At 41.4% G+C, this 26,230-nt stretch overlaps 1 protein-coding gene across 1 annotated transcript in view; it reads right to left on the bottom strand.

Moving 5' to 3' along the window:
* COL24A1 (collagen type XXIV alpha 1 chain) overlaps window positions 1-26,230 on the bottom strand; it is a 223,565-nt gene that overhangs the window by 22,829 nt on the left and 174,506 nt on the right. Inside the window, exons 38-52 of the mRNA XM_084852036.1 lie at window positions 24,932-24,985; window positions 24,620-24,727; window positions 22,559-22,612; window positions 21,481-21,534; window positions 20,284-20,340; window positions 19,448-19,501; window positions 18,426-18,479; window positions 18,202-18,255; window positions 12,484-12,537; window positions 8,860-8,967; window positions 7,893-8,000; window positions 6,464-6,571; window positions 6,319-6,372; window positions 5,833-5,895; window positions 760-813 (exon numbers count right to left, since the gene is read on the bottom strand). Of these exons, the coding sequence (XP_084708162.1) occupies window positions 760-813; window positions 5,833-5,895; window positions 6,319-6,372; window positions 6,464-6,571; window positions 7,893-8,000; window positions 8,860-8,967; window positions 12,484-12,537; window positions 18,202-18,255; window positions 18,426-18,479; window positions 19,448-19,501; window positions 20,284-20,340; window positions 21,481-21,534; window positions 22,559-22,612; window positions 24,620-24,727; window positions 24,932-24,985 (1,038 nt within the window). The remainder of the gene's footprint in view (window positions 1-759; window positions 814-5,832; window positions 5,896-6,318; window positions 6,373-6,463; window positions 6,572-7,892; window positions 8,001-8,859; window positions 8,968-12,483; window positions 12,538-18,201; window positions 18,256-18,425; window positions 18,480-19,447; window positions 19,502-20,283; window positions 20,341-21,480; window positions 21,535-22,558; window positions 22,613-24,619; window positions 24,728-24,931; window positions 24,986-26,230) is intronic.

The following is a 26,230-nucleotide window of genomic DNA, read 5'->3' as shown; positions in this document are numbered from 1 at the left end:
CAAAGCAAACAACACATGCAGACCCTGTGCAGGGAAGAGGGGCCTCTCCTCAGGTTCACACCTTCTGAAGCCTAAGTATTGGTATCTCGACATATGTGTTGGACTTGGTATGCCCCAGAATCCTATACTATCTGATCAGATGCTTGCTTTCCGCCTTTCAACCACTGCCAGTCCTGGGACCCAAGATAAAAATGGGATTGCCTTGGGAATCTCTGCTTGTTCACCTCAGTAATGAATCCTGTGCACCTTTGCTTGTATGTGTGCTGTGCTTCGTTGTAAGCTGCGGAAATAACTTAGGAACTGTATTAGAGTAAAGCTTCTTAGGGATTGCATTTATTTATTTATTTGGCACAGTTTCTTATTTCTCCTACCCCCGTGTTTTGAATCATTTTCATAAATGCTGGAATTAGAAGCCTAGATTTGTTTGAATAACTTTACTAACTCACACAGTCACTCTCACCCATATGTTAGCAGCTCATGTTTAAAGCTACTTGGTTAATTGAAGGAAGCTGGCTGGGGATGGGGGGTGTTCCCTTCTCTGCCAAAACCACCATAAGTTTGAATTCTCACATACTCAGATTAATGTAAATGTGGGTCATTAAAGAAGGAAGCACCTCTCAGCCAGTCCTGCCTCACAAGAAAGGTAGGAGCATGTGCTCTTTCATCACAGTCGTCATCCATTCGTTGTTCAAAGTGGGAGAAAGGCCATGCTAAGAAATATCGTAAGGGAAAGAAAAAAGAGTGACGAACTGCACTTACAGGTTTGCCTGCTGGGCCTATGATGCCTTCGTTACCAATAGGTCCTGTGTTTCCCTAAAAACAAAAAACAAAGGAATATACAGAGCAATAAATGAATGGAAACAATCATATGAAACAACTGTGTTGTGACACCTCACATTTAAGGAATATGCAGCCAAATCACATGATAGTGAATTTGTATACGTTGCCATGAGCATTCAAAACATGCCAGTTCTGGTTTCTGGATATAACATGAATGAATAGACAAGATAATTTTAGTTTGTGTTTTCTTGTTTTCATTTTTATTTGGACAGCACAGAGGCATTTATGAACATCTCAATACTGAAAGTAACTGACCTCTGTTGTTTTTCTAAGGTCTAGAATTGACAGAGGCAGTCAGACTGTACAATTCATGTTTAGACTAACAGGGCATCCAGTATACTGCAAGCCACGAGTAATTTAAGTAAATATACAAGATCACCACTGACTATTTCTAACAAAGATATTTTGTTTCCTACATAGCAATAGGTAAAAACAAGAGTAATTTACTGGGTGATTTTGGTGAAGCAGGATACTCTCTTTTGCTCACATCGTTTTTTGCCTGAATACTGATGAACAGAGAAATAGTTTTATTTATATATATATATTTATTAAGTTATTCTTATCTGCCTATTAGCATCAGATTAAAACACAAAGAACCAGCAATAAAAATCAAGAGAAAGCTTGGTGGAATAACAGGTTTTAAAAACCTGTTTAAAAACCAGCTAAAAGGGGGCCAAATGAAGTTCTTGGGGGGGGGAGGAAATTCCACAAATATGGGGTCACTAATTATAGGACCTTGTTCCTGTTACTTGATTTTTCTTAGTGGTGGGCCAGAGAACAAGGCCTCCAAGGATACTCTTAAAGTGTAGCAACCTCAAGTTGGAAACTTCAGAACTCACCTCGAGATACCTCATAAGAGTAATATCAAAAGACACAGTATGAATATCCTCTTATTAGTCTATGAGAGAATGCCTTCAGAGGTCAGGACTATATAGTATAAAAAACACAGAACTGCTACTGAAGATGCAGTTCCATATCCATTTCTTCCTCTTTGTAATGTGTAATAATATAACCCATGTTGTGATGTCATCATATTATGTATTCCCCTGCTTGCTCCTTCAAGAGCAAATGACATAGCGAAAGGGGAAATGCTTGTGATAACATCAGAACATGGAGTAAAGGTGTGCTTACAGGATACCATTCCAGAAGAGGAGGGAGTAATTCAGCACAGGGCTGCTATTTTTAGTGGCAGTCCACTGTTTTCTACTGTGAGTAGTTCTGCCTTGAATTTTGGAGAAAGAAAATTTTATGCAGTCCATTCTGTTCTTTTTTTTATCTGAAAGATTTATTTACAGGATGCGTTTCCCAAAACCAGGGTGCATTTTCAATAGGGCTGTGAACTGATTTAAGATAGTTTTAACTGATAAATTATCTGGTTGCCAGTAAGTCAATCAATTAACTGAAGGGCAAGCAAGCTTTTTGTCCCTGAGGGCTGCAGGCAGTGATCAATGGTGACAAGGGGCCACATTTATGCATGGACACATACACATACTCATGCACCCCCTCGCCTGCAATCTTTAACTTTTAAAGAGGCGTTAACATTCCCCTACCCCTAGCAATCCTCGCTGCTACTAATAACAATGGAGACACAGCAACCTTGATGAGAATTGCTGGGAGGAAGGAGAGGCATTAACCTTTCCCCTGCCCCAGCAATCAGCAGCAGAGAAACCGCTATCTTGATAAGGATCACTGGGAGAAGGGAAAGGCTCCAACATTCCCCCCCACAAGGGAACATGATCACCATCATGGGGGGGGGAGGCGGGGGGGCGGAAAGTCTTTAACCTTCTTCCCCCAAGAGTGACCTTTGTCAGCACAGTTGGGGAGGGGGCAAGGTTAAAACCTCTCAGATTACTTTTTCCTGCAGCTGATCAGCTTGTTGGACAGGAAAGTGAGCACAGTGGCCCAGGGGTTCTGTGGACTGCAAAGAGTGTAGCTGAGGGTTCTGACTACTGGATAGGAGATGCGGGGAGGTTCCTTGCCTCTTGATTACATTTACATCAAACTAGCTACTCAAGGTAGCATAGCATAATACTCAAAACAAAAGAAGTAATCAAGGATACATAGAGTAGTTCATCTCGTGCTTTGACCTTGCTGAACTTTTAGGTAGGTGAGGATGCTTCAGGATTGGATCTTTTTCCCCACCAGGATGATTAGTAGGCCAATTCAAAGGTACCCTCATGGGTTAGCCACCTGGGTGGTGGCATGGCAATTTGGCTATGTCCTCTGGTTGCAAGGAAACACCCCTTTTAATTAAATCAAGGTGAGGTTTGTGTGCACTGCCTGGCTCGTAACTATGCAACATTCCCGAGCCTTAACCTCATTCCTGGCAAATATTCAAGACATGCCTTCTGGAACAAAGTGGATTTCTGAGCCAAGGTGCCAGGGCAATGTCCAATAAATCCATAGTTCATAATACCCATGAACAGAGAGTCAGCATGTCTGAAACTCTTCTGTAACACCTGAAAGGTGTGTGTGTGTGTGGGGGGGGGCGCTTTCTCTTTGGCCAGGTTCAAATGTAACAGAAACCTATGGTTTCCTGTTACATGCATGAGCCTTGGGCTCACACACTCCTCACTCCTCTTTACTGTGCCAGAAGAGAGCAAAAGATTCTGTTTTTGATTTTAAACTAAACACAGTTCTGAACTTATTGAGAATAAGCAAGGATCTGAAATCATGGTTTGATCGTGATTTGTTCTCACTAACCATAGTTTAAACTAGGGAGCCCTCCAGGTGTTTTGGGCTACAACTCCAATCATCCCTCACCATTGCCTATGTGGAGTAAGGCTGATGGGAGTTGTAGGCCAAAAATCTGGAGGGCCACAACAAGTTGCCCACCTGTAGAGGAAATTTCCCAGAAGATCTTTGTATATCGAGGAGATAGTGTGACATGCTACAACTGCTTCTTTTATGCCTGAAACTCCTGTGAGACTTTTAAAACCAGGCCTCTTAGGCCTCTTTAAGGGCATTCTGGCTTCTTGGCCTGACTCCTTGTTGTTCCAACAAGTTAGGATGATACGGCCTTGGAAGGCAGGAAGGATCCCTTTGGCTGCAGTCCACCTGCTAATTTAACTTATCTTTTGGGTAAGATGAAAAAATGCCTAAACATCAGGAGATCATCACAACAGGTGTGATTGATTAGGGAGCTGTGAAAGACAGCACACAACCATGGGAAGATTCGGGTATATAAGTCCCTCCTGAGCATCACTCAGTTGGAGCTTTAGCGCAGCCCAGGACCATGGACGTGCTGTGCGTTGGCCAACTGGAATCTCTCTGCTGTTGTTATCTGGGGCTCCCGGCAGCAGAACGGATGAGTAAGATATTTTGCTTTATAATATCATAACTGTAATACTCTGCCTGCTATAGTTAATAAAGCTTTTCGACTCTTACTCCCTTGTGAAGTCATTGCTCTGAATCCAAAAAAGAACCTATCTGCCTTTGGCAAAACATCACCCCAGTATAAACAAAGAAGAGTTTTCTCATTCCAGGTGCAAAAGAGGAGGAGAGGAGAGAAGGGCAGAACTCATTCTCATAATGGGAAACCATGGTTTCTCATTACAAGTGAACCTCGCCTTTATCTGTGATGTAATTTGCAGTTTTACAGGCAAAATGTAGCTTTCTCTTGTTACATGCCCACACAAAGCAGGACAAAGCGCTAAAGGGGAAATACACAGGGGGGAAATGATGATTTCAAGGGCAAGCACAGGATATGCTGGGTTTTCCCCATTCTCAGATAACATGGGAAGAGGGGAGGAAAGTTGTGAGATAGCAGTAGGAGAGCAGTGGCGTCATCTAAAGCTCCTGTGAAAACCAGTGATTAAAGAAGGATGATCCTGCTAAAAAACTCAGATGTGAAGAGAGCCTAAATCTTGCCCTGAGTGGTGGGGTAGGGGGCATAACCCATGTAGTTGCCTCCTGCTCAAACAGGGAATCCAAGTTATGCCTCCATAGTGATAAAAATATAATAAATAAACTAAATAATTAGCAATTTACTGCCCTTTCATGGTAACCCAACTTTTGCTGCCTCAACCAAGGTCAACCCTGGTATCAATACATGGTCATAAATTTTGCTCTGCTTCATTCGTTGTTGAACTCAATTGTACATACTTTTACATACATAGCTTGTGGCACCTGAGGAGAGTGCCTTTTCAGTGGTGGCACCCTGGTTGTGGAATGTCCTCCGCAGAGAGGCTCGCCTGGCACCTATGTTCTGGTTTTTAGGGCGCCAGGTGAAGACCTTTTTATTCTCTCAGGCACTTTAGTTTTTCAGTTTTTACTGTTTTAAAGCTGCTAGTTTATTTTGGTCTTTGTACTGCTGCTGGTTTTTAATTTGGTTTTATGCTGTTTTATGCTTTTTAATTTGGTTTTTAATTTGGTTTTATGCTTAAGAGCCTCATGTGGCACAGAGTGGTAGGTGGCAGTATTGCAACCGAAACTCTCCCCATGACCTGAGTTGGATCCCAGCGGAAGCCGGGTCTCGGGTAGCCAGCTCAGGTTGACTCAGCCTTCCATCCTCCCGAGGTCAGAAAAATGAGTACCCAGCTTGTTGGGGGAAAGGTAGTCACGACTGGGGAAGGCACTGGCAAACCACCCTGCTATAGACTTGCATGAAAATGCCAGCGCAAGCAGCGTCCCTCTAGGGGTCAGTAATGACCCAGTGCTTGCACAGGAGGAACCTTTCCTTTCCTTTATGCTGTAGCTTTAAGCTTTTAAAATATTTATGCTGTGTTTTGTGAGGTTGTTGTATTTTATGGTTTTAACTGTTGGGTTTTGGCTATTGGGCAGTACAGAAATTAATTAATTAAATAAATACTTATCTGCTGGCAGAGCAAGAAATTGGATTGAGCTTTTGCACAATTTCACACTGCTACTACAAGCGTATATATGAACTGGAAGAGTAGAGAAAGCAATTAAAGAGAAACCCGTGGTTTCCTGTTATATGCATGAACATTATCACAGTGGTTGATAAGTTTACCGACAGACAGAACCACTTACTATTGCGCCTATTGGGCCTTTAGGTCCCAGAATTCCAATTAAACCAAGATCACCTTCAGGGCCCTAAAAATGAAAGTAAAATAAAACAGTTATTCATAGAACGACATCTGATGAGACTGTTTTTTAAAATAGGCCTTGCCTAATTTTTTGGAATTTGTCACCCGTGTCTGACACAGTGCAAAATGCTGGTGATAATGCACAAGCATACCTCACATCAAATTCTTCTATCTATTTATAGGAATGGCAGAATTATTTCTTTTTTCTCGAATTGCAGGGCAATTAAAAAGTGCTCTCTTGAAGGTCTTTCATTACACACAGTGAAAACCCGTCTTTAAAAAGGGTGTGATCCAGCCAATGTTTAAGCACTTGTAAGCGCCATTCATTTCAATGAGAGGTCTAACAACATGCATAACTATCTGCCATTTAAATCAATAGAAATTAAGACTGCTTAAAATTGTCTAGACTGGGCCCAGAGCAACCACATACCTTGGGGCCTGGGAATCCTTGAAATCCCATCAAACCTTGATCTCCAAATTCTCCCTGTAATATATGCAGATAAGGGGAATTAGTATTTTGAAATTATAAGTGAACAATATTAATGACTACTTTATATACAACAGCAGGTACATACAGCATGCCCTTTCAGGCCAGGATCTCCTGGTGGGCCTTGATCACCTTGTGTCCCAGGAAGGCCTCTTTTGCCTTGCTTTCCTGGATGACCCTGAAGCCCTTGTTCACCCTGCAAACAAGGGGGAAAGTGCCCATACATTATTGTTTTTGAATAGGAGCAGCAGATGGCCCCTCTAAATTTCTTTATGAAGTATTCATAGATAATGATTCCTCATGCAAAATTCATCTTAATTCCAAGGTTCAGCAGTACTCATACTTCAAAACTGCATTTAGGATGTGAATGAGATCCATCAGCCTGATCCTGATAACTTTTGATAATTCGCAACAATTATTATTTTTTCAATGTCATTATTATTAGCCCTTTCTTTTTATGTTTTAAGGACTCAATCCTATGCATGTTTAGACAGAAAAAAAGTCCTACAACTCCCAGCTGTTTCTGTCTAAACATGCATAGGATAGAGTCCCTAAAAAAACACTTAGCATAATCATTAGCAAATTAATGAAAAACCCCTCAATTCAAACTCAAAGGAAGAGCACATTCCAATACTTGGTCCATCAGCCTATCAGAAAAAAACATGGACTAGCGATCTTTCTTCCCTTTCTTTTTCTTGTAAATTATTGTTTTAATGGGTTTCCAGAACAGGTAGTGCAGAAACCAATAAACAGAACCCTCCATCTGTCCATACAAATAACAAAAATAATTATGGTAATAATTACCTTCCTTCCCTCTCCTTGATTACTTTTATTTTGGTTCACTTAGCATAATCAGTAGAAACTAGTAAGTCTTCCCTTTGTACAGATAGCACAATGCACCTATCTTCCTTTTTCCTGCAAAACCACTGGGAAATTAAATGTAAAGCTTTAGATCCCAGAAAGGATTTTTTTTACCCCTTCAAAGGGGTAGGGTAACCCTCATGCAGGTCTTCCTCCTGAAGTAAACTGAGTTAGATAGCCCAAGTAATAAACAATGACAGCTCAAGCTAAATCAGGGCTTTCAAATTTCATGGGACACTTGCATCCTATGGAATGCCAATGAGAGGCATGGAAAATGTTGAGCACCTCAAACACTTTAGCTAAAAATGGAACAAAATCATGAAACAACCCCCCACCTCCACCTTGTGGCACCTGAAAGACCACAAAAGCTTATGTCATAAGGTGGCAGCCTTTAAGACGACACAAGACTGTAGTTTTTGCTGCAACAGACTAACGTGGCTACCCCTCTGGTTTTTACTTTAGGGCAACTTACATATGAACATTTTCACTTGTTTGTAGAGATGGAAGCAACATGCTGCTATGAATTCCAGAATATCAGATGAATACACTTTGGTACAAGCTGAAATTCTGCCTTTTATATTGCTTCTGAACAAATGGGTAGTAGAAGGATTTCAAATGTAGAGTCAACCAGCTTGAGGAGCTCCCTTTCAAAGTACCTTTAGTCCTGGTGGTCCAGTGTTTCCTGGCATACCTGGTAACCCCTTTTTCCCCTGAGGTCCAGGATATCCTGCCAGTCCAGCTATTCCCGGGCTTCCTCTAGCACCCTTGACAAGCAAATAGCAAGTTATATATTGTCACATCAGTCATTTGCTCCATTCGTTTTGAGCATATTTCTGTGTGTTCATCTACATGTGCATAAACACATGCATGCGCACACGCACCTTTATGCCACATCACTAAATGATGGCACTCTATAAAGTAGGAGTGGGCAACTTGTGGCCCTCCAGATGTTTTGGTCTATAATTCCCATGACACGCTTGCTAGGCTGTTGGAAGTTGTAGGCCAAGACATCTGGAGGGCCATGAGCTTCCCACTCTTGCTTTAAAGCACCATGCACAAGGATGGTGCTATCTAAATAACAAATAATTGATGAATAATGATGATGATGATAATAGAAATGATGGGACAAAATTACTAAAATTTAGGACATGCTTATCTATAGAAATATATTATTATTTAGAAATAAATGTTAGCATTTCATAAAATGGCATAGACAATGCTAGATATGTAATGTGTACCAATAAGGGCACTCACTGATTTTATTAGGCATACATAGCCTCAAATTAAAGCAAGCTGGGGCACCTGGAACTGATTTTCTATTGCATAAGTGCACTAAGATTTTGCAAGGTGACTAAAACCTTATCTATATGTTTCCATTGTGGTATGTGACCTGCTTCTGCATGGTTTGGTCCTATGCCACAAGAAACAGAAACCGGAGGAACAAGGAGATCATGTGGTTACTTTTAAATGCTTCTGGACCTCAGGGAGAGGTGACAGTGGCATGGGAATTCTCTTGTTTCACTGTGTAATTCTCTTGTTTCATGTGGTTCTTTCTTACAGATGCACACAAACACACACACACACCCCTTTTGTAGGAATAAAGATAATTCAAGGTCTACTCACAGGAAGGCCTTCTTGCCCAGGTAACCCAGGCTTTCCAGAATTCCCAGGAATACCCTCTGGTCCAGGATAGCCAGCTACACCTTTCTGGCCTAAAGGACCAGGTTTACCCTGAAATAAATTTGAAATCGAATTGATCAGCCCTGCTGAATACCAGCATTATCAGAAGCTAAGCTATACTAATGTTGATTTTACACATCCAATAACTACAGTTGGTATAGCTTAGGTTGATTACCTGGATTTGAGAGCAGGTTTACTTAGAGCACAATCCTATGGGTTGTGCTTCTAAAAGATAGAACCTTCCACCTACTTGAAGTCAAGGCAAGGGGAGGATGGAGGTGATTTCGCCACCGTTTAAAATACAAAAATGTAAAATACAATGACTTACTTTTTGGTGGGACTGGAGAGATCATATGATACTGCATGCTGGTCTATCCTCTCCCTCCCCTCACTACCACCAGAATGCCCGCTTTTCTCCCTATGGCTTCTCTGCCGTTGCAACCTTGTAAGAAAAGCTTTCTGCAGTGACTGGGAGGGTGAAGGGGGTGGGAGAGGGAAGATCCACAATCAGAACTCCTTCTCCATTCTCGTAGCTCTGTTTACAGGTGTGGAGGAGGAGATCTACAGCATCCTATAGCACCCCAGATGCTGTCTAGAGGCCATAGGATTGGTCTCTTAGTTTGTTTTTTAAATATGCTTCCTCTCTGGATGGAAGCACATAACATTTTGGTTTCTTCTTCTTTTGACTGGTAAATTAATGCTGTTTAATGCTTATTTTATGTCAGTAGATGCTGCTTCGAGCAACAACTGCTAACAGAGAAGACACAACATTAGCCCTTTTAGAAGAAAAACATGTCCATTTTGCTTCATCTACAACCGCTCATTCAATGGAACAGACCATTTAACTTCTATAGGAGAATAACCATATTGTACACAACCAAGTGACTATAAAAAGGTAAGAAACAAGGAAAGAACCATATGAGAAGATTTCCCCAGAAAAAGAATTGCTCAAAAGTGTGGCAGAATTCCCCCCTGCCCCCATGATTTGATTTTTTTATTTTTATTTATTTATTTATTTATTTATTAAGAATACTTACATACTGCTTAATATAATAAAATCTTTAAGCGAGTTACATATAAATATTAAAAATAACTATTTAAAATACACTATTAAAAACAATATCAACTACAATAATAACAAAAAGACCCAACTGATCATAGACCCAGTGATGTACAGGTTTTTTTAAAAGACAAACAAATGTGTGGGTCTTTTTAATGTGTAAATTCACTCTTATTTAAAGAATGAGCCAAGGTATTTTTTTCTAGGATTATTCTAATGTTAATAAAATTCACTAGATTCTGTTAATAAACTTGGTATAGATAGATTACTATCATAGAACACCCGACAACATTTTGGAAGATGGAGATGCGTTAATTCACAAGTGAACAATAGGTGGCTTTATCTATGGTCTTCCACTAGGAGTTGTTCGCTCACATTGTACATACATTTGTGTATGGCTTCTGTTAGTGCTGTGGGCGCTGAAAGCTTTTTACATCGTGCTACATAAGCCCAGTTTAGGCATTATGCCTGAACAAGGAATTCCAACTCATGCAGGGGCTGCTCCTGCCCCCAGGGTCTGCACATGTATTCGCCCTGCGCTCCCCATCCCTGTCCTGAAGGGGGCTTCTCCGTGTGTTCCGCTGAATGTGAGTAGAAGCCCCCCAGCAATTGGGAACCCAGATAAAGCAGAGTTCCCGATCACATGGAGGCTTCTAAGCACATGTGGAGAGAAGCATCCTTCAGACCTTCTCATTGAATGTGGGAAGCCTGGGAGAGGAAGGGGCAGGACTGGGGACATAGCCCCATGACCCTTAGACATGTTGGAATTTCCTTTCAAGCTGTAACGCCTGAACAGAACTATAATGATGGCATGATGCTGTATGAACTGGGCAGGAGTTTGCTGTATTTTTGTATGTAAGATTTTGGTATGTTTCATGAGTTGGAATCCACTGAGCCAAGGCGGAATAGGCAGGATTTCTAAACAAATCAATACAATACATGCATTTCTAATGAGTATGTTTAACTGTCAGCGAGCAGGCACTGTTTGTTTATTTATTTTAATTGTAATGAATTGTTTTCCTGCAATAGGGACTCAAAGCGAATTATAAAGTAATTCATTTTAAAACAAGAATTAAGGGTGCAGTCTTATGGTTTGTGCACTTGATGCTCGAAAGCCCCTGAACTTGGAGGCTTACGAGCATCCTCTGCAGGGTGGGAGGAACAGCGGAAGAGATCTTCACCTCCCTATCCTCCCACTCTGCATTTTTAGCTAGACGGGCTTTTTTGCAAAAGTGTTTCGGAGGGGGAGAAAAGGAGGCTGGAGATGCCTCACAATCGCTCGTATCCTGACCTCTCCAGTCTCCTCCCCTCTCCGCCCACCTTTTACCCCTCTCCAAAGTTGTGTTCCTGACCTCAGAGAGGCAGCTAATGAGGTTCTTTCTGCGTCAGGTGTGCGTGTGGGGGGGATCGGGGTCGGAGCTCCTATTCCCAGCTTTGAGGTCGGAGCGCTGTCTCCAACCTTGGAACTGGGAATCCAAAATATCCTATGGCCCCTCAGATGCTGTTTAGGGGTCACAGGTGTACGCCCTAAAATACTTAAAAAACCCATTTTGTAAATATCAAACTACATGTAGGTAATAAACAACAGCAGCAACTTATAAAATCATAATCACTATAACAAACATAAAATAAACACAACAGGAAAATAGGACACTGCTGAAGGCCAGCTGAAAGTCTCAACCTGTCTTCTAAAATCCAAGAAAGAACTAGCCTAGCAGGCTTCCCTGAGAAGGATAATCTATAGCTGCAGAACCAGAGCAGAGAAGGCCAAAACACCAGAGAACCACATTTCGTTTACAGTTTTCACCTGAGACAGAAGCCTGCCTGATGATCTCAGCTGATTTGGAAGCACATAAGTGCAAGTGCTCCCAAACTTATATTGGACCCAACTTGTTCAGTGCAGTGGGTATTAGCCACAAATAAGTTGCCCACCCCTGGATTAGTCCAGTTCCCCCACAATTCTTCAATTAATTTCATATTTAATATCTGAAATTAGAAAGGTAAGCACAGAAAAATGTCTGAAACTTAGTATGCCATATATGGACAGGGATGGGGCAATTCCTAGGAATATATACATTCAAAGCAAGAAAATGTATGAGTCAGTAACATATACGTGAAAAATCTGCTTTAGATTGAGATTGGTCTCTATACATTTTTAAATAACTGGGTGTGCAACACAGACCTTATGAAGTATGTCTGTATAATGTTCTGCAAGGCTGCAATCTTAAATACATTTACTAGGGAGCAGACCCCATTGAACACCTGGGACTTACCTCTAAGTAAACATGCACAAGATAGTGCTGTAAAGGTGAAACATGTTCATGATACAATTAAAAAGTTGCACAGATTTTCCACCCTCCAGGGTAGACAAGATCATTCTGCTAATCAACTGTTTGTCTTTTCATCAATAGCATGTCACTGCCTGCATCAAGTAACATGGATTTGTCTTTTGTTCCTCACAGTCTGAAATGTAAGCACATAATGAACAGAACAGTTTGTTTACTTACAGACATTCCAGGTTTCCCAGCTTGACCACTCATTCCCTTTTTTCCAGCGGGACCCTAGAGATTTCGAAACATTGGTTGGTTAACAAAACTGATGAAATATAACTACAAGTATTTCTCTTTCAAGGAACTAGGAGTATTTCTATTATCTGGAGTTGGGTCAGGGCCAAAAATCGTTAGAATAACATCCATTTCAGGGGAATCTAAGCTCAGAAGCTGGTTGTATATTCTTTCATTTGTCAAGGCAACACATTCATTCACAGAAGCACATTAGCATTTTCCCCAGGTCATTCTACTTGAGTTACATTCCATTTGTGAGCGAGCATGGCTGGACTGAACTGCATCCACTTAGCCCATGCATTGCTTAAGTTGGAATCTTGCTTTCTTTTACAGGAGCCCCCTACCAATGAGATTCGATGGATTTCATATTAATAAGTGAAATACCACTGGAGTAGCTTTAGATTGCTCTCAAAGAGGCAACACAGTTTAGATTTCAGTACAAAGAGGCACATTCATAAAACATGGCATCTATGCAAAAATGAAGGGTACATGTAACTTCCTGAAAAAAATCTGAACTTACTGAATTCCTTTGTCTGCTCACTGCTTTTTACACTCTGATGGTACTTTATCTTCTATAAAAGTTGGATTAGTTTGTACATATGTGTATGTACAGTCAGGGCCAGAAATATCGGAACAAGGATAACTGTTTTGGCAGTTGGCCTCTGTATACCACCACATGGAAGTTGAAAGGAAACACACCCAGATGGGAGCGAAGTCAGGACTTTCAGCTGTAATTCAAGGGGTTTGACAAAAGTGGGGCACTACCCATCCAGGAAGTACAGCCAGTGGCATACACACACACCCATTTTTGGTGGCTCATAAGTAATGGAACGAATGGCTGACAAGTAGCTGCATGGCCAGGTGTGGCCTGTTTCCTGGGTACCCCATGACCAATCAAGCAGATAAAAGGCCTGGAGGTGGTTCTGAGTGTTACATTTGCATTTGGTAGCTGTTCACTGGAACTCCCAACATGAGGCCCAAAGAGGTGTCCATGCGAGTGAGGGAGGCCATCATTAGGTTGAGGAAACAAAATAAACCCATCAGAGAGATAGAAAAAACATTGGGAGTGGCCAACACAACAGTTTGGAACATCCTGAAAAAGAAGGAATTAACTGGCAAGCTCAGCAACAGCAAAAGGCCTGGAAGACCATGGAAGACAATGGCCAAGTCAGTCACCTCACCGTCTTCAATGGCCAAGTCAGTCACCTTATCTCAACCCAGTAGAGCATGCTTTTCACTTACTGAAGACAAGACTGAAGGCAGAAAGACCCACAAACAAACAGCAGTTGAAGGCAGCTGCAGTAAAGGCCTGGCAAAGCATCTCGACGGAGGAAACTCAGCATTTGGTCATGTCCATGGGTTCCAGACTTCAGGCAGTCATTGACTGCAAAGGATTTTCATCCAGGTATTAAAGGCGATCCTTAAGTTTGAAACGATGTTGGTTTGTTCCATTACTTATGAGCCACCAGCGATGGATGTGTGTGCATGCCACTAGCTGTCCTTCCTGAATGGTTAGTGCCCCACTTTTGTCAAACCCCTTGAATTACAGTTGGAAGTCCTGACTTCACTCCCATCTGGGTGTGTTTCCTTTCAACTTCAATGTGGTGGTGTACAGAGGCCAACAGCCAAAACAGTTATCCTTGTTCCAATATTTCTGGCCCTGACTGTATGTATGTGTGTGTGTTTGTGTATGCCACTAAGTAGTAATACCTTATTTAGGTACCCAAGGTCTCAGAGAGAATCGTCCAGTCTTGGGCCAATAAACCATGGATTACTGGCCCAAAAACAAGTCATGTGCCCACACACTGACCGGGTTCAGACTACACATGTGTGTTATTTATCCAACCCCTGCTCTTACTCAAGGCCAAACAACATGTCACACTGTAGCTGCATTTAACGTTAGTCCAACAGCCCCATTACTGCTACAAAGCTCCCTGTCCATCAGGTGCTTTTATCCCTGCTAGTGGTTTGAACCTTGCAGAGGGAAAAGCAACTCAGGGGAGGAGGATTTTGAAGAGAAAGGAAGCTGGTGGAGGAAGGATTAAGCACAGCTTTCCCCGCTTCTTCTCTGCCTCAAAGCACCCTCCCATGAGTGCAGTTTGCAGTTGTGAAGGGGTCATCAGGCTGATGTTGTATATGGATACAACATATTGACTGGGTTTGGACAACATGCTATGGGTTGTCGTGAGTTATTTAATGGGGGCCGTGGGTGCCATGTTGCATATCCACCACCATTCGGGGGTTGTTGTGTCATGCGAACCCAGCAAGTGTGGGTTTTGCGAGGGTTAAATAACCCTCGCATAACCCTAAAACGGATGATGGATTACGCGAGGATTATTTAACCCTCACATAACCCACGCTTGTCAGGTTCCCATGACACGACAACCCCTGAGCAGGGATTGCATAGTCAAAATGGTGGCCGCACGTTGTGCAAACAGTCCTATTCTCTTCTTGCACACCCTGCATCAGCACTGAGATTGTGGCTTATTTAAACCACAGTATCCTGTTAAATCCGAACTGGAAAGTTGTGGTTTCATCCCTGCTCACTAAATAGAATCTGAAACTATGGTTTATTGGCCTGAGAGTGTTAAGTCTGAACTGGGCTAATGTCACATCACTTAACTTTTGTCAACTTCTACAGTAGTTTCACACACACACACACACACACACACACGTTATTTTTCCAATGAACTGTTAAATAAAACTTTAAACATTACTTTGGAATATAAGTAACATTCAATAGTGTAGTGCCAATGTTACATTACATTACATAAAGAGGCAAAGAATAAATATAAATTATATCATCATGCATCATTGTCATTTGAATTAAAAGTGCTCTCTGCCACAACATCTGTACACAGATGATAAACCACATTGGACTGCTTCACATGATCTCCTCTCTGTATTCTCTGGTGGTGGTGGGGAGACGCAGTGGACCTACACACATATTCCTTTCCATACATGCAATGTATGATGTGAGGGCACCACTATGTAGATTAATATTCAAAAGTTTTAAGAATTTTTGAAGTTTTAAGACGTACATTTTTTTCATTAAGCTTCTGGTTGTTAAACTATTTTTAGGAATTAAACTGTGATATAAAATGTCAGCCTAAGGGATATAATGGAAAGCTTGAAAGGAGCCTGGAGAAGCTGGAAGGGTTTATGTTTTGGTTTGTTTTTTTAGTACTATCTTATGCACGTGCTGCCAAAGTTAAAGCATCTTGTTGCTTTACAGAGCTACTGAGATATGCAAGTTAATAAAATGTGGTTTTGCTTTGAGTCACATATTATCCCATAATATCCCTCAGAAAACAATTTTACTGGAGCAGGATTTGGTTGAAAGTAGAAGTCTGAAGGTGCAATATGGATATTAAAAAAATATTATTTATGTAATCTTTTAAACAATTATATTAAAAGTCACTCTGTGGCAGATCTAAACATTTCTTTGGCAGCATTTGCTGTATCCTCAAAACAAAATATTATTAGAAATGACACATTACCTGGTTCTTTGGAACTTACGGAGTACTCATTATACCAAACATATATGTGTTGTGCCACAGCTGTACTTTCTTTACAAACGAGTTCAAATGGATTTGTATAATGGCCACAACCTAGAGAGCACTTTTAGAGCTTGAGCATACCCAGTGGAACTACAGACACCTCATGCTGCACCCTTCGAATAGCAGCCCACACATGCCACATCACTAGTTTTGAAATTCACCCAAGTTCCAGGTGGCTTATATGGGGGGACTGCTGTTCAAAAACAAGCCAACAGTGACCTGGTTCACACATGACAGCCCCCACCTTGGCTTAATTTATCTGTGGGGACTGCTGTGTTGTATTGGACGCCTGCAAGCCTGGCTTGCCATGTCGTGCGAACCCAGGCAGCAGGGGCTGTCTGAGGGTTAAACAACCCTCAAATAACCCTAAAACAAACCATGGGTTATTTGAGGGTTGTCTAACTCTCAAACAACCCCTGCTGCCTGGGTTTGCATGACATGACAAGCCACGAAAAGCTGGGCGCCTGTGGGCACCATGCAAAAGAGGTGCCTGTGGGTGCCCAGCACAATGCGACAACCCCTGCGGGTAAATTAACCCACAGTGGGCTGTCAGGTAATGCAAACCAGGTCAATATATGCCAATATAAGTTGGCATGCAGAGTCTGTTGTGTGGTTCTCTGGATAATGGCTTCTATTAACCTGGATGGTCCTCCACATATGGCTTCCTGAGTATACTTCCTTTTAAGGGCACAGAAAAAAATGATTCAAGTATGTCCAGAGAAAAAGTAGCTTTAAAAAAAAGAAGGAAAGGAAGGTTCACAACACTTCAGGCCAACAGAAGAATCATTAAAAAGGCTTTCAGGCAATAAGCCGGAAAGGCAATTACCCATAAATGCTGCTGCCCGATCTATCCCTCATGTCAGCACTCAAATACTATCAGCTGCTTATTTTTAACAGCCTCGTTCTAGGAGCTGTCACACAGATACCACGGCACACAAGATTGGAAGACAAGCTCCTAGACTTGACATAAGACCCATATTCCTTGTACTAGCACCCAGCCCCAGCCCCAGCCCCACAGAATCCATCTGCACTCCTGGTTGTCCCCTGCTTCCTAAACAGTGCAGTGGGTATCACCTAATGGAGTATGCAAAGGCAATGGTGTTAATAACAGCATAAGAACTGCCTTGTTAAAAATCATCTAGTCCAACTATTTCCCCCCCCAAGAGTGGTCACAGAGATGCCTCTGGAAGCTCACAAGCAGGGTATAAAAATGGGGTCCTATTCCAAACCCCTTTCTATGGAAAATGAGATGGATGGGGATGAGGAGGAAGGCCTTTCAAGTAATGGCACCCCCATTATGGACACCTCTCCCCAGAGAAGCTTTGCAGACCAATTCCGCCCTTATCATTTAAGAAGCTAGCATGGAAAGACTAATTTTTAAAAATTTCAGCAGGCATTTGGGAGGCAAGGCTAGTTTTAACCTGAAATTGCTTTATTTGCTGCTTTTATGTTTTTTAAGGCATTAGGATTTTTGTTTTAATTATTAGTTTGGATGTTGTGCTTTATAATGTTTTATGCACCCTGAGGGTTCTGCTGAACTATGTGGTTAGACAGGAATTCCCACCCACAATTAAATAAGGTGGTTGTTAGTTACATAACAGGGAGAGGATATAAGCCTAAATTCTGTAAACCCAAGTCCAGCTTTCTGTCCACTGAGCCAGCTGTATTCTGATAGCTTCTTTATGAGCCACTCAGGTCAAATAAAGCCACAGAGGTTGGCACAATCCTATGGAGGCTTCAGAGGAGAGTAAAGAGCCTAGAAAAGTTTCCCTAGTAAGGAGACAGCCAGAGAAAGAGTGTTTCACTAGCTTTGCCAGAGAAAGAGTGCTTCACTAGCTTTGCCAGAGAAAGAGTGCTTCACTAGCTTTGCCAGAGAAAGAGTGCTTCACTAGCTTTGCCAGAGAAAGAGTGCTTCACTAGCTTTGCCAGAGGAAGAGTGCTTCACTAGCTTCAGCAATGGAACATATCCTTTATGTTGTCACAATTCTGGAGATGGGAACAGATTGACAAAAGAACAAGTAAGCTGATAAATAAAACTTTAGAGCCACAGACCTCTTATTTCAAGTATCTTTAAAAATGCATTTTCTCCTTTTCTACCTACTTGAGAGCCCCTCTCTCCTTTTGGTCCTGGTTCATCATGTTCACCTGGCTCACCCTTTGGAAAAACAAAACGTATTATAAAATAATGCCTAGAAGATATCAAAACAAGCGGGAAATAAACTGGGATTTCCCCTTACCCTGCCCAGTAACAAATACAGAAGTACCATGTATTTAATTATATTTATATAAGTACAATAAAGTCAACCCACTGTACAAGGGACTTACTGGTGGCCCTTGTTGTCCAATAGCACCTCTATGTCCTGGAAGCCCTGCGTGACCCTAGGAATAGGAAGAATAACATATCATTGGACAGGAAACTAATGTTATCCACTTCTGGTGAGACTAAGTTTGAGAGGTGCTGAGCAATGATCCAACATGTTGATTTCATTGCAGTGCACGTTAGTAGGCACTTCACTGGGCCTTCTTCTTTCAACTATATCATGTTCAAGCTGCTCTGTCCTAAAGCCTCCATTGCAACAGGTTATATTTTAAAAAATACATCCTTTGCTCCAACCACGGGCACATTGCCTGCCTTCTGCATAACTTCCTGTTCCTCCATCTGGCTCTTTTCAGTGTAACAGAGCTCACGTGCCTTTAATTCTGGCTGGTACTTGTACTATACCTATACTTCATCCTTTCAGTCCAAATTTTAAGCCCTGCTGCTACTCCCTTTCCTCATATGTCTCTTTGCAGATAGCTCCTGGCCTGGGCTTTGGTCTTATTCGTCTATTTATCGCATTTGTATCGTCCCCTTCCTCCAAGGAGCTCAGGATTAGATCCTTCTACTTTATTTAACTTCAGAACAATCATCCTGTCAGGTAGATGGTGAATATCCTAGGACCATCCAGTGAGCTTCATGGCTGAGTGGGGGACGTGAACTCAAGTCTCCTCAGTCCAACTCTTGTACTACACTACACTACACTACACTGGTTTGCAAAGGAAGGATTAAAGGATATACAAAGGTTTAACCGTTTTCATCTGGCCTGTTCGCAAATTTTACTACTGAGTTTCCTAGTATTGTCTCTGATTCAGCTGGCCCTAAATTATGATTAGCTTCTGTGTTCCCATGGAATCAATTCCTGTCCAGATTTTTGTCAATAGTCAATGCTGGTACTGTCATTCCCAATCTCACTTAAGGAGGGTTTTTTTTAAGTTGTATTCATATGCGTAAGAGAGAATTTCTGTTGCTGGTTTAAAATAAACTACAGAGCATGCTATATTTAAATAAAAATCAAAGCACACTTTACCTTGTAACCTACATCACCAGGTTCTCCTCTCTCTCCATGTTCACCAATAGGCCCCTAGAGAAATAACCACAAAGAGTCCAGATTGCTTAAAATTTCATATGAAATATGGTTGACCTGGAATAAAAAATACGGAATCTTACATTCAAAAGAAATTTAGCATTCCTAAAAAAAAAGTGGAAAGAAAAACTGGATTTTTTCAAAACTCTGTATCACTGTTCAACTACAAAATGTGTTTATTTTGTCTAATTAGTTCTACACACCTGAATGAATATGCAATCAATTCATGAAATGCTGTTTACAATTATTTAAAATAAAGCTATTTGAAGCTTTGAATCTCACACACGTTAATTTTTTTAAAAATCAAGATGAAAAATAGGTTACTTCTGCAGCATGTGGCAGAAACTTGAACGAAATTAGCACTGATAATAATACTTAGCATTTATACAGAACTCTGAAATGTCTATAGAGTTTCACATACATTATCTGAATACCCTGTATAATAGCCCTGTATGCATGCCAGTATTATTTTTATTACAAATGGGAGGCTAAGGTTCAGAAAGACTGTGTTGCCAAGTTCTCAGCTGCAATAAAAAAGAAGGTGGAATTTGTGGAAGCCTAAATATACTTATTTTAAAACTTATACAAGTTCATAGAATCATAGAATAGTAGGGTTGGAAGGGGCCTATAAGACCTTCGAGTCCAACCTCCTGCTCAGTGCAGGAATCCAAGTCAGAGCATCCCTGACAGATGGCTGTCTAGCCTCATCCAGCCTCTCTGGATAAGTTCTGCTCTCTTATACAATGTCACCATAGTTTTCTGGATAAAGAAAGACCTACTGGTTCACCTATGGTCCCAGGTGGTCCCAGCACTGTGTTGTCTTCCCCAGGATAACCCTATAACGAAGACAAATCAGTTGTTTATTGGTCATGAAGCTTGAGAGTGTTGTTAGTAAACTATACAGGCACATTTCAAATATACTACTTCTTCAAGACATGCATATGCAAAGGGGTAATGCATGATTTATATAAAATATTTAGTAAAATCAGGTGCTTCACAAAGTTCATATTGGATCTAACATTACAAGTTAAGAGAGCAATCTTATGGATATTTGAGAGGATATTGCGAAGCAGCAATCCACAGGTTATTGCAGAGTTCCCCCTCAAAGGCCATAGACACTCCTACAACCTTGGGAGGGGAAATCAAAACAGGAATACTCTCCCCCCGCTGTTCCCACCCCTCACAGCTGCCATAGAGAGCACAGCAGTGGCTTTCTCAACTGAGGTCAGAGCTCCAATTGGGGGCTTTGCAAAAAATATGCTTAATTTATGTGTTTTCATTATATCTAGTCAACAGTGATAATCTCTGTCAATTACAATATATCACTTGCTACTATTCATTAGGGATGTGCGAACTCACCCCCATCCGGGTTGTCCAGAAGCCCGCCCAGCCCCTGCTCGCCAGTCCCCGGACCACACTAGAGCTTCTCCCACGCTCAGCAAGCAACTCACACTCACCCCAGCGGCCTCATCGAGCTCCGCGGTTGCCATTAAAAAAAACAACCCAAAATGGCAATTGCAAAAATTCTTATGTCTTTGTATGCATGAAAATGCGCATTTTTGTGAAGGTGCATTTTATTTTATTTTTTTTATTATTTTATTAATTTCATTTCTATACTGCCCAATAGCTGAAGCTCTCTGGGCGGTTTGTGTGTGCATATTTGTGTGTGTGCAAAAATGTGCATTATTTGAAAAATGTGCATTTTCGCACATACATGACTATGTGCATCTGCAAAATGCACATTTTTGTGTGTGCACAAATATGCGTGTTTTTGTGATTGCCATTTTCTTTCTCAAAAGATGGCAACCGCGAAGCTCAACAACGCCACTGGGGTGAGTGCAGGCCATTCGCTGAGCACGGGCAAGGCGTGAGCAGGGGCAGGGGCTCGGCGAGAGGGGTTCTGGGGGGCGGGCAGGGGTGGTTCCGCCAGATTCCTGGACTGAATTGGGCGCCCGCACAATCCTTACTATTCATACCTTCTCTCCTTTGGGTCCTGGAGGGCCTGGGGCTCCAGGTTGACCTTGGTGACCCTAAAAAAAGGACTAATTCAATAGCAAGTACATTTCTTGTCATGCCTGCATATCTATCTATCTATCTATCAATCAGCAAGTAGTTAATGTACAATCAATGGTGACATATCAGACAAACTCTCTCTAGTTGGGCGGATTTGTGAAGGTTAGCAGGATTGCAGCGCTTGAGGGAAAAACCACTAGCTTTCAATGGGGCCATGCTAATAAAGAATGGAGTTTTTCAATTTTTCTGATAAAATGAAAATGTGATTCCGAATTCATACTCTCCAATTTTTTCAGATTAAGACAAGTATAGTTGTGGGAAAACTTGTAGCTTCCAGCAGGGATCCTTCAGACCAGCATGGAATGGCTATTCTCAAGTAGGACAGGAAAGGACAAAGTTTGAGTTTTTAAAGATCTCACGCCCCACAAAAAAATCACACATTCTTACTAAGGCTGTCCACCAATCAAAGAACTCCTGATTCTTTCTATATAAGCATGCATATTACCAAAACTTCAGTATCAATGCCTCTTTGTAGATACTGAAGGACATGTGAGATGAAATCCTGGGAAGCATTCAGTGGACATTTCATGGGCTTAGGGTTGTCAGGCTGTAACCCAGAGATTGATAGTATGCCTGTAAATCTCCTGGAAAAGGAGGAGGTTCAGCAATCATGGCTTCTTCCCCGCATTTCCCCCCAGCCCTTACATCCTGTTATAGTGAACAGGATTCCAGGTGTGTTCAAGAGTGGCAAGGACAGGACAAAAAGACTAGGAGCAAAATGGGAAGAAAGAGTTTCTGAGCATCCTTCTTCATTGGATGATTAAATACATATCATCGATCTACAGATGACAACCTGGCAACTATACATGCAATATACACACACAGACAACTATATATACCAAAGAGGTTGAATGTTTATTGCACGGGCCAATAGGCCCTGATAACTGAAGTACAATATACATTGATGACAGTTAACATAATAGAAACTCAATAGAAAAAATACAGACAGACACATGAATGCATTCTGCAAATGTATCATACCCCATAACCTGGAATTCCTGGTTCTCCTGTAGATCCCATGGATCCTAAATGTCCCTGTACAAGTATAACCAGCAACAAGTAGATTTTAATCATTTCATTAGTCAAACTGTCAGCTCACCTATCACTTCCGGTTCAGAAAAATACATGGGGCTTGACTGAACCAGAGTTAAGTATATATAAATTCCACTGATTTCAAATGGAGAGTGTTAAGTATATGCTTAACTCACCACTGAAGTCAATATGCTGAACCCTGGCCAGACCATACTGAATGCATTTTTAAATGTAATCTATCTATCTATCTATCTATCTATCTATCTATCTATCAGGAAGTGTTTGTCTGTATGTCCTCGATGGACTCGAAAATCGTACATCTGATTGTTATGAAACTTTCAGGATTTGTTATCCCTCTATCTGGGATGGTTTTAGGCATAGTGAAAATTCTGTCCCCTGTCTTGAAACAAAATGGCAGCCAATCAAAATTTTTAAAGATGTACTCCTTCAGTGTAGCAGTTTGTTTGTATATCCTCCAAGACTGTGAAACCTAGACACTTGAAGCTCCAAGACTGTGAAACCTAGACATCTGAAACTTGCCATGCAGACTAAGGGGGACTTATGGGTGTACACCTCAGGGTTATTTGTTTCTTGAAATGAATTACTTATAATTAATTTAAATGTGTCTGTGAGGTTGAAACCTGCAGTACCATATTCAGGCAGTGCAGGGAAGACTTTCTTAACCAGGACATAGTTCTGCAGTTCAGACAGTTTGAAGCCAGGAGGAAGCAGTCTTAGGGAAAGAGTTATACGGTTGCCCCCTCCCCTCTTCTGCTGAGCAGCCCCCCCTCAGGGGAATGAAGTGGACAGACCTCTCCCTCATGGGGGTCACCATGGCAGGGGCTGTGCTTAGGGGCCAGGGCAGGCATAATGTGTCGAACTTTGGCAGTTGTGAAACTTTGCTTGAAGGCTTTGCTGTATCACATATGTATCTGAACAAGTATGCATCTGATAGAGAATAAAAAGTAATGGTTCTAATAGCCTAACCCAACTTTTGTGATCTTACTAACTGCTTCTCTCCTAAAAAGCATCCAAACTGGTGTAAACATAAAGATTCCCATAACTACTTTAAAATCAGCCTCACAGAGACTCCAGAGCAATGCAACTTAGAACTAAAAGGCCAACTTCAGGATATTTTAATCATAAATAATACTTATACATAAATATAGGTAAAGCATATATAATAATATGTAGGTAAAGATAACTGGTGAAACAAAAAGCAGTTGTTCCTTCGAATATGCCATTTCAAAGTGTACCTGCGCAGAGCAACGTTTTTAAAAATAAGTACATGCACTTAAAACAAGCCTTTTACTTTAATGAATGTAATTATAGGCAAAGAAGTTCATCAAGAGTTCATATGAACACAAGAGCAATGTGGTATAGTGGGCCAAGGAGGCTAAAGTTCAAATCCACACTCAGCCATGAAATTTACTTGGGGTCCTTAGGCTAGCCTTTCTTTCTGTCTCTGAGCCTAACCACCTCACAGGGTTGTTGTGAGGGTAAAAGTGAGGGGAAAGAACTGGGTACATTGTAGGAAAGTGGGATATAAATGTAATAAGTTTAAAAATGAAAGAAGCTGCCATACAGCAAGTCAGATCATTGGTCCATCTAACTCAGGACTGCAACTCTCCAAGGCCTCTGGAAAAGGTCTTTACTAACCTGCTACCCAGCATCCTTTTAACTGGAGATATGGGGGTTTAACATCGCATCTTCTGCTTGCAAATCACGTGGTAGTACTGAGTTGTTGCTCTTACTTACAAGGGAGGAGGAGCAATTGTGATAGAATACCAAGTTAGTGGTGGAGATGGCAATAACATCCAGATCTTGAAAGTGCCTTAAGCATCAAATTGCGTTCTCCAAATGAGTATAATGAACAGAACAGGCTACTCAGCATCTTTCACTCATTCTGCCTGCACATTCATGCATGGAGTAAAACATTTTCTAATACAGAGTCAGCTCCTCTGATACATAATTATATGACTTCTCAGTATAAATGAATACTGTACCAACCAATGGGCCTTTAGTTCCTCTTGAACCCTTCGGACCAATTTCTCCAGTCTGGCCAGGGTCACCTGTGGCTCCAGTCTCTCCTGGGGGGCCATGTTGTCCCTTTTCTCCCTAATTGGAGAGGTTGGGAGAAGAATAGAATAAAATATTATGCTAAATGCAAACTGCACTGGAAAGGCAATATGGTCACAACATTCTATAAACATTCTCTTTTAAAACTGACAGTCTCCCCATTTATTAATGAAAAATGCTGGTTCCCTAATTAAAGATAATTTATTTGCAATACAAATAAGCTAACATACTAAGAGTAATTACCTTTTTTCCTGGACGGCCCCTTTGACCTGGACTTCCTGGAGCTCCTTCATGTCCCTGTAGTATTTGTCATGAAGGAAGAAAGCTTTGAGGACATGTTTAAACTGTATTGTGCATTACATAATACTAGAAAGGCTTTTAAAATTAAAAATGAATTTTATTAAATTTGGTCTTAAACACATTAGTATGATTGTTCCATTTTGGAGTGTAGTGATATCATCTTGATTATTTTTATCAAGCCAGTAGAAACTGCAACAAAATCTAACATGTCTGGACAGAAAACAACAGCTGCAGACTAAAATAAATTTTGTGTTCAAGCCAAACTCTCCATCTAGCAAACAGTATATTTGAACAGGGAAGGACTGAAGTATGTTGAATCCAGGCCAGGGAAAGCTTTCTAGTGAAAGTAGATGTACTTGTAGATGTATTACAGCTCCGGACAGCAGGTTTAGATGAGCAAGACAGCAGCCAGTTACTCACTAAGCCAGGTACCAACCCACTGAAGCAGAAATATGTCCAGCCTCCATGTTTTCCCCAGAGCAATCCAGGTCATATTAAAACACCCCCACAAGTACTAGATCGGGAAAGCTTTTAAAGGAGAACAAGATGTTAAGGCAGCCTTCCCCAACCTGATGCCCCCCAGATGTTTTGGACCTCAACTCTCACCAGCATGGCCAGTGGTTAGGAATGCAGAAAGCTGGAGGCCAAAACATCTGGACGGTACCAGGTTGGATGGGAGGCTGTTAAGGATTTGCATTAACATGGTGCAAAACTAAGGCTCAAGCACCATCACATCTTATATTTAGTACTTTAATACTGAAATATTACCACCGATCATATTTTGGGTGGTTTGGAAGATCACAGAGAACAGCTACTGTCCTCCCATCAACATACTCACCTACACCTTCCATGGCATCAATATACAGCAATATTTGTGGTAGGAGGGGAGGAGTGAACTGTCCTAGGCAGTCACTGGGTTGCTCTGCCTCTCCTCCTGGAAATCCCAGTTCACCTGGCTCTCATCACTGAGAAACCCTTCACAGCTTCATATTGGGGACCACAGTTCCTAGCCTAGGTACAAACACTATTACCTGTCATTACTCAAATGAACTGCAAGATCCATTGGGTAAATCACTCTGGAAAACTGGGATTCCATATTTGAGGGATTTTTTGGTCTCATTAGTATTCTTTGTATATACTAAGTGGATGGTTGTTATGTTTCAAAACTTTGTTTAATTTCCCATCCCCAGTGTCAGATTTTTATGGCTACAAGAAATAGTAATTTGGGGATGGAAAGAAGCT

This window comes from Heloderma suspectum, chromosome 4, assembly GCF_057233095.1.
Source record: "Heloderma suspectum isolate Gila_16-S chromosome 4, 16-S_ref, whole genome shotgun sequence".
Lineage (NCBI taxonomy): Eukaryota > Metazoa > Chordata > Lepidosauria > Squamata > Helodermatidae > Heloderma > Heloderma suspectum.
Note: the sequence above shows the minus strand (reverse complement) of the source record. Positions and strands in the feature narration are given on the sequence as shown.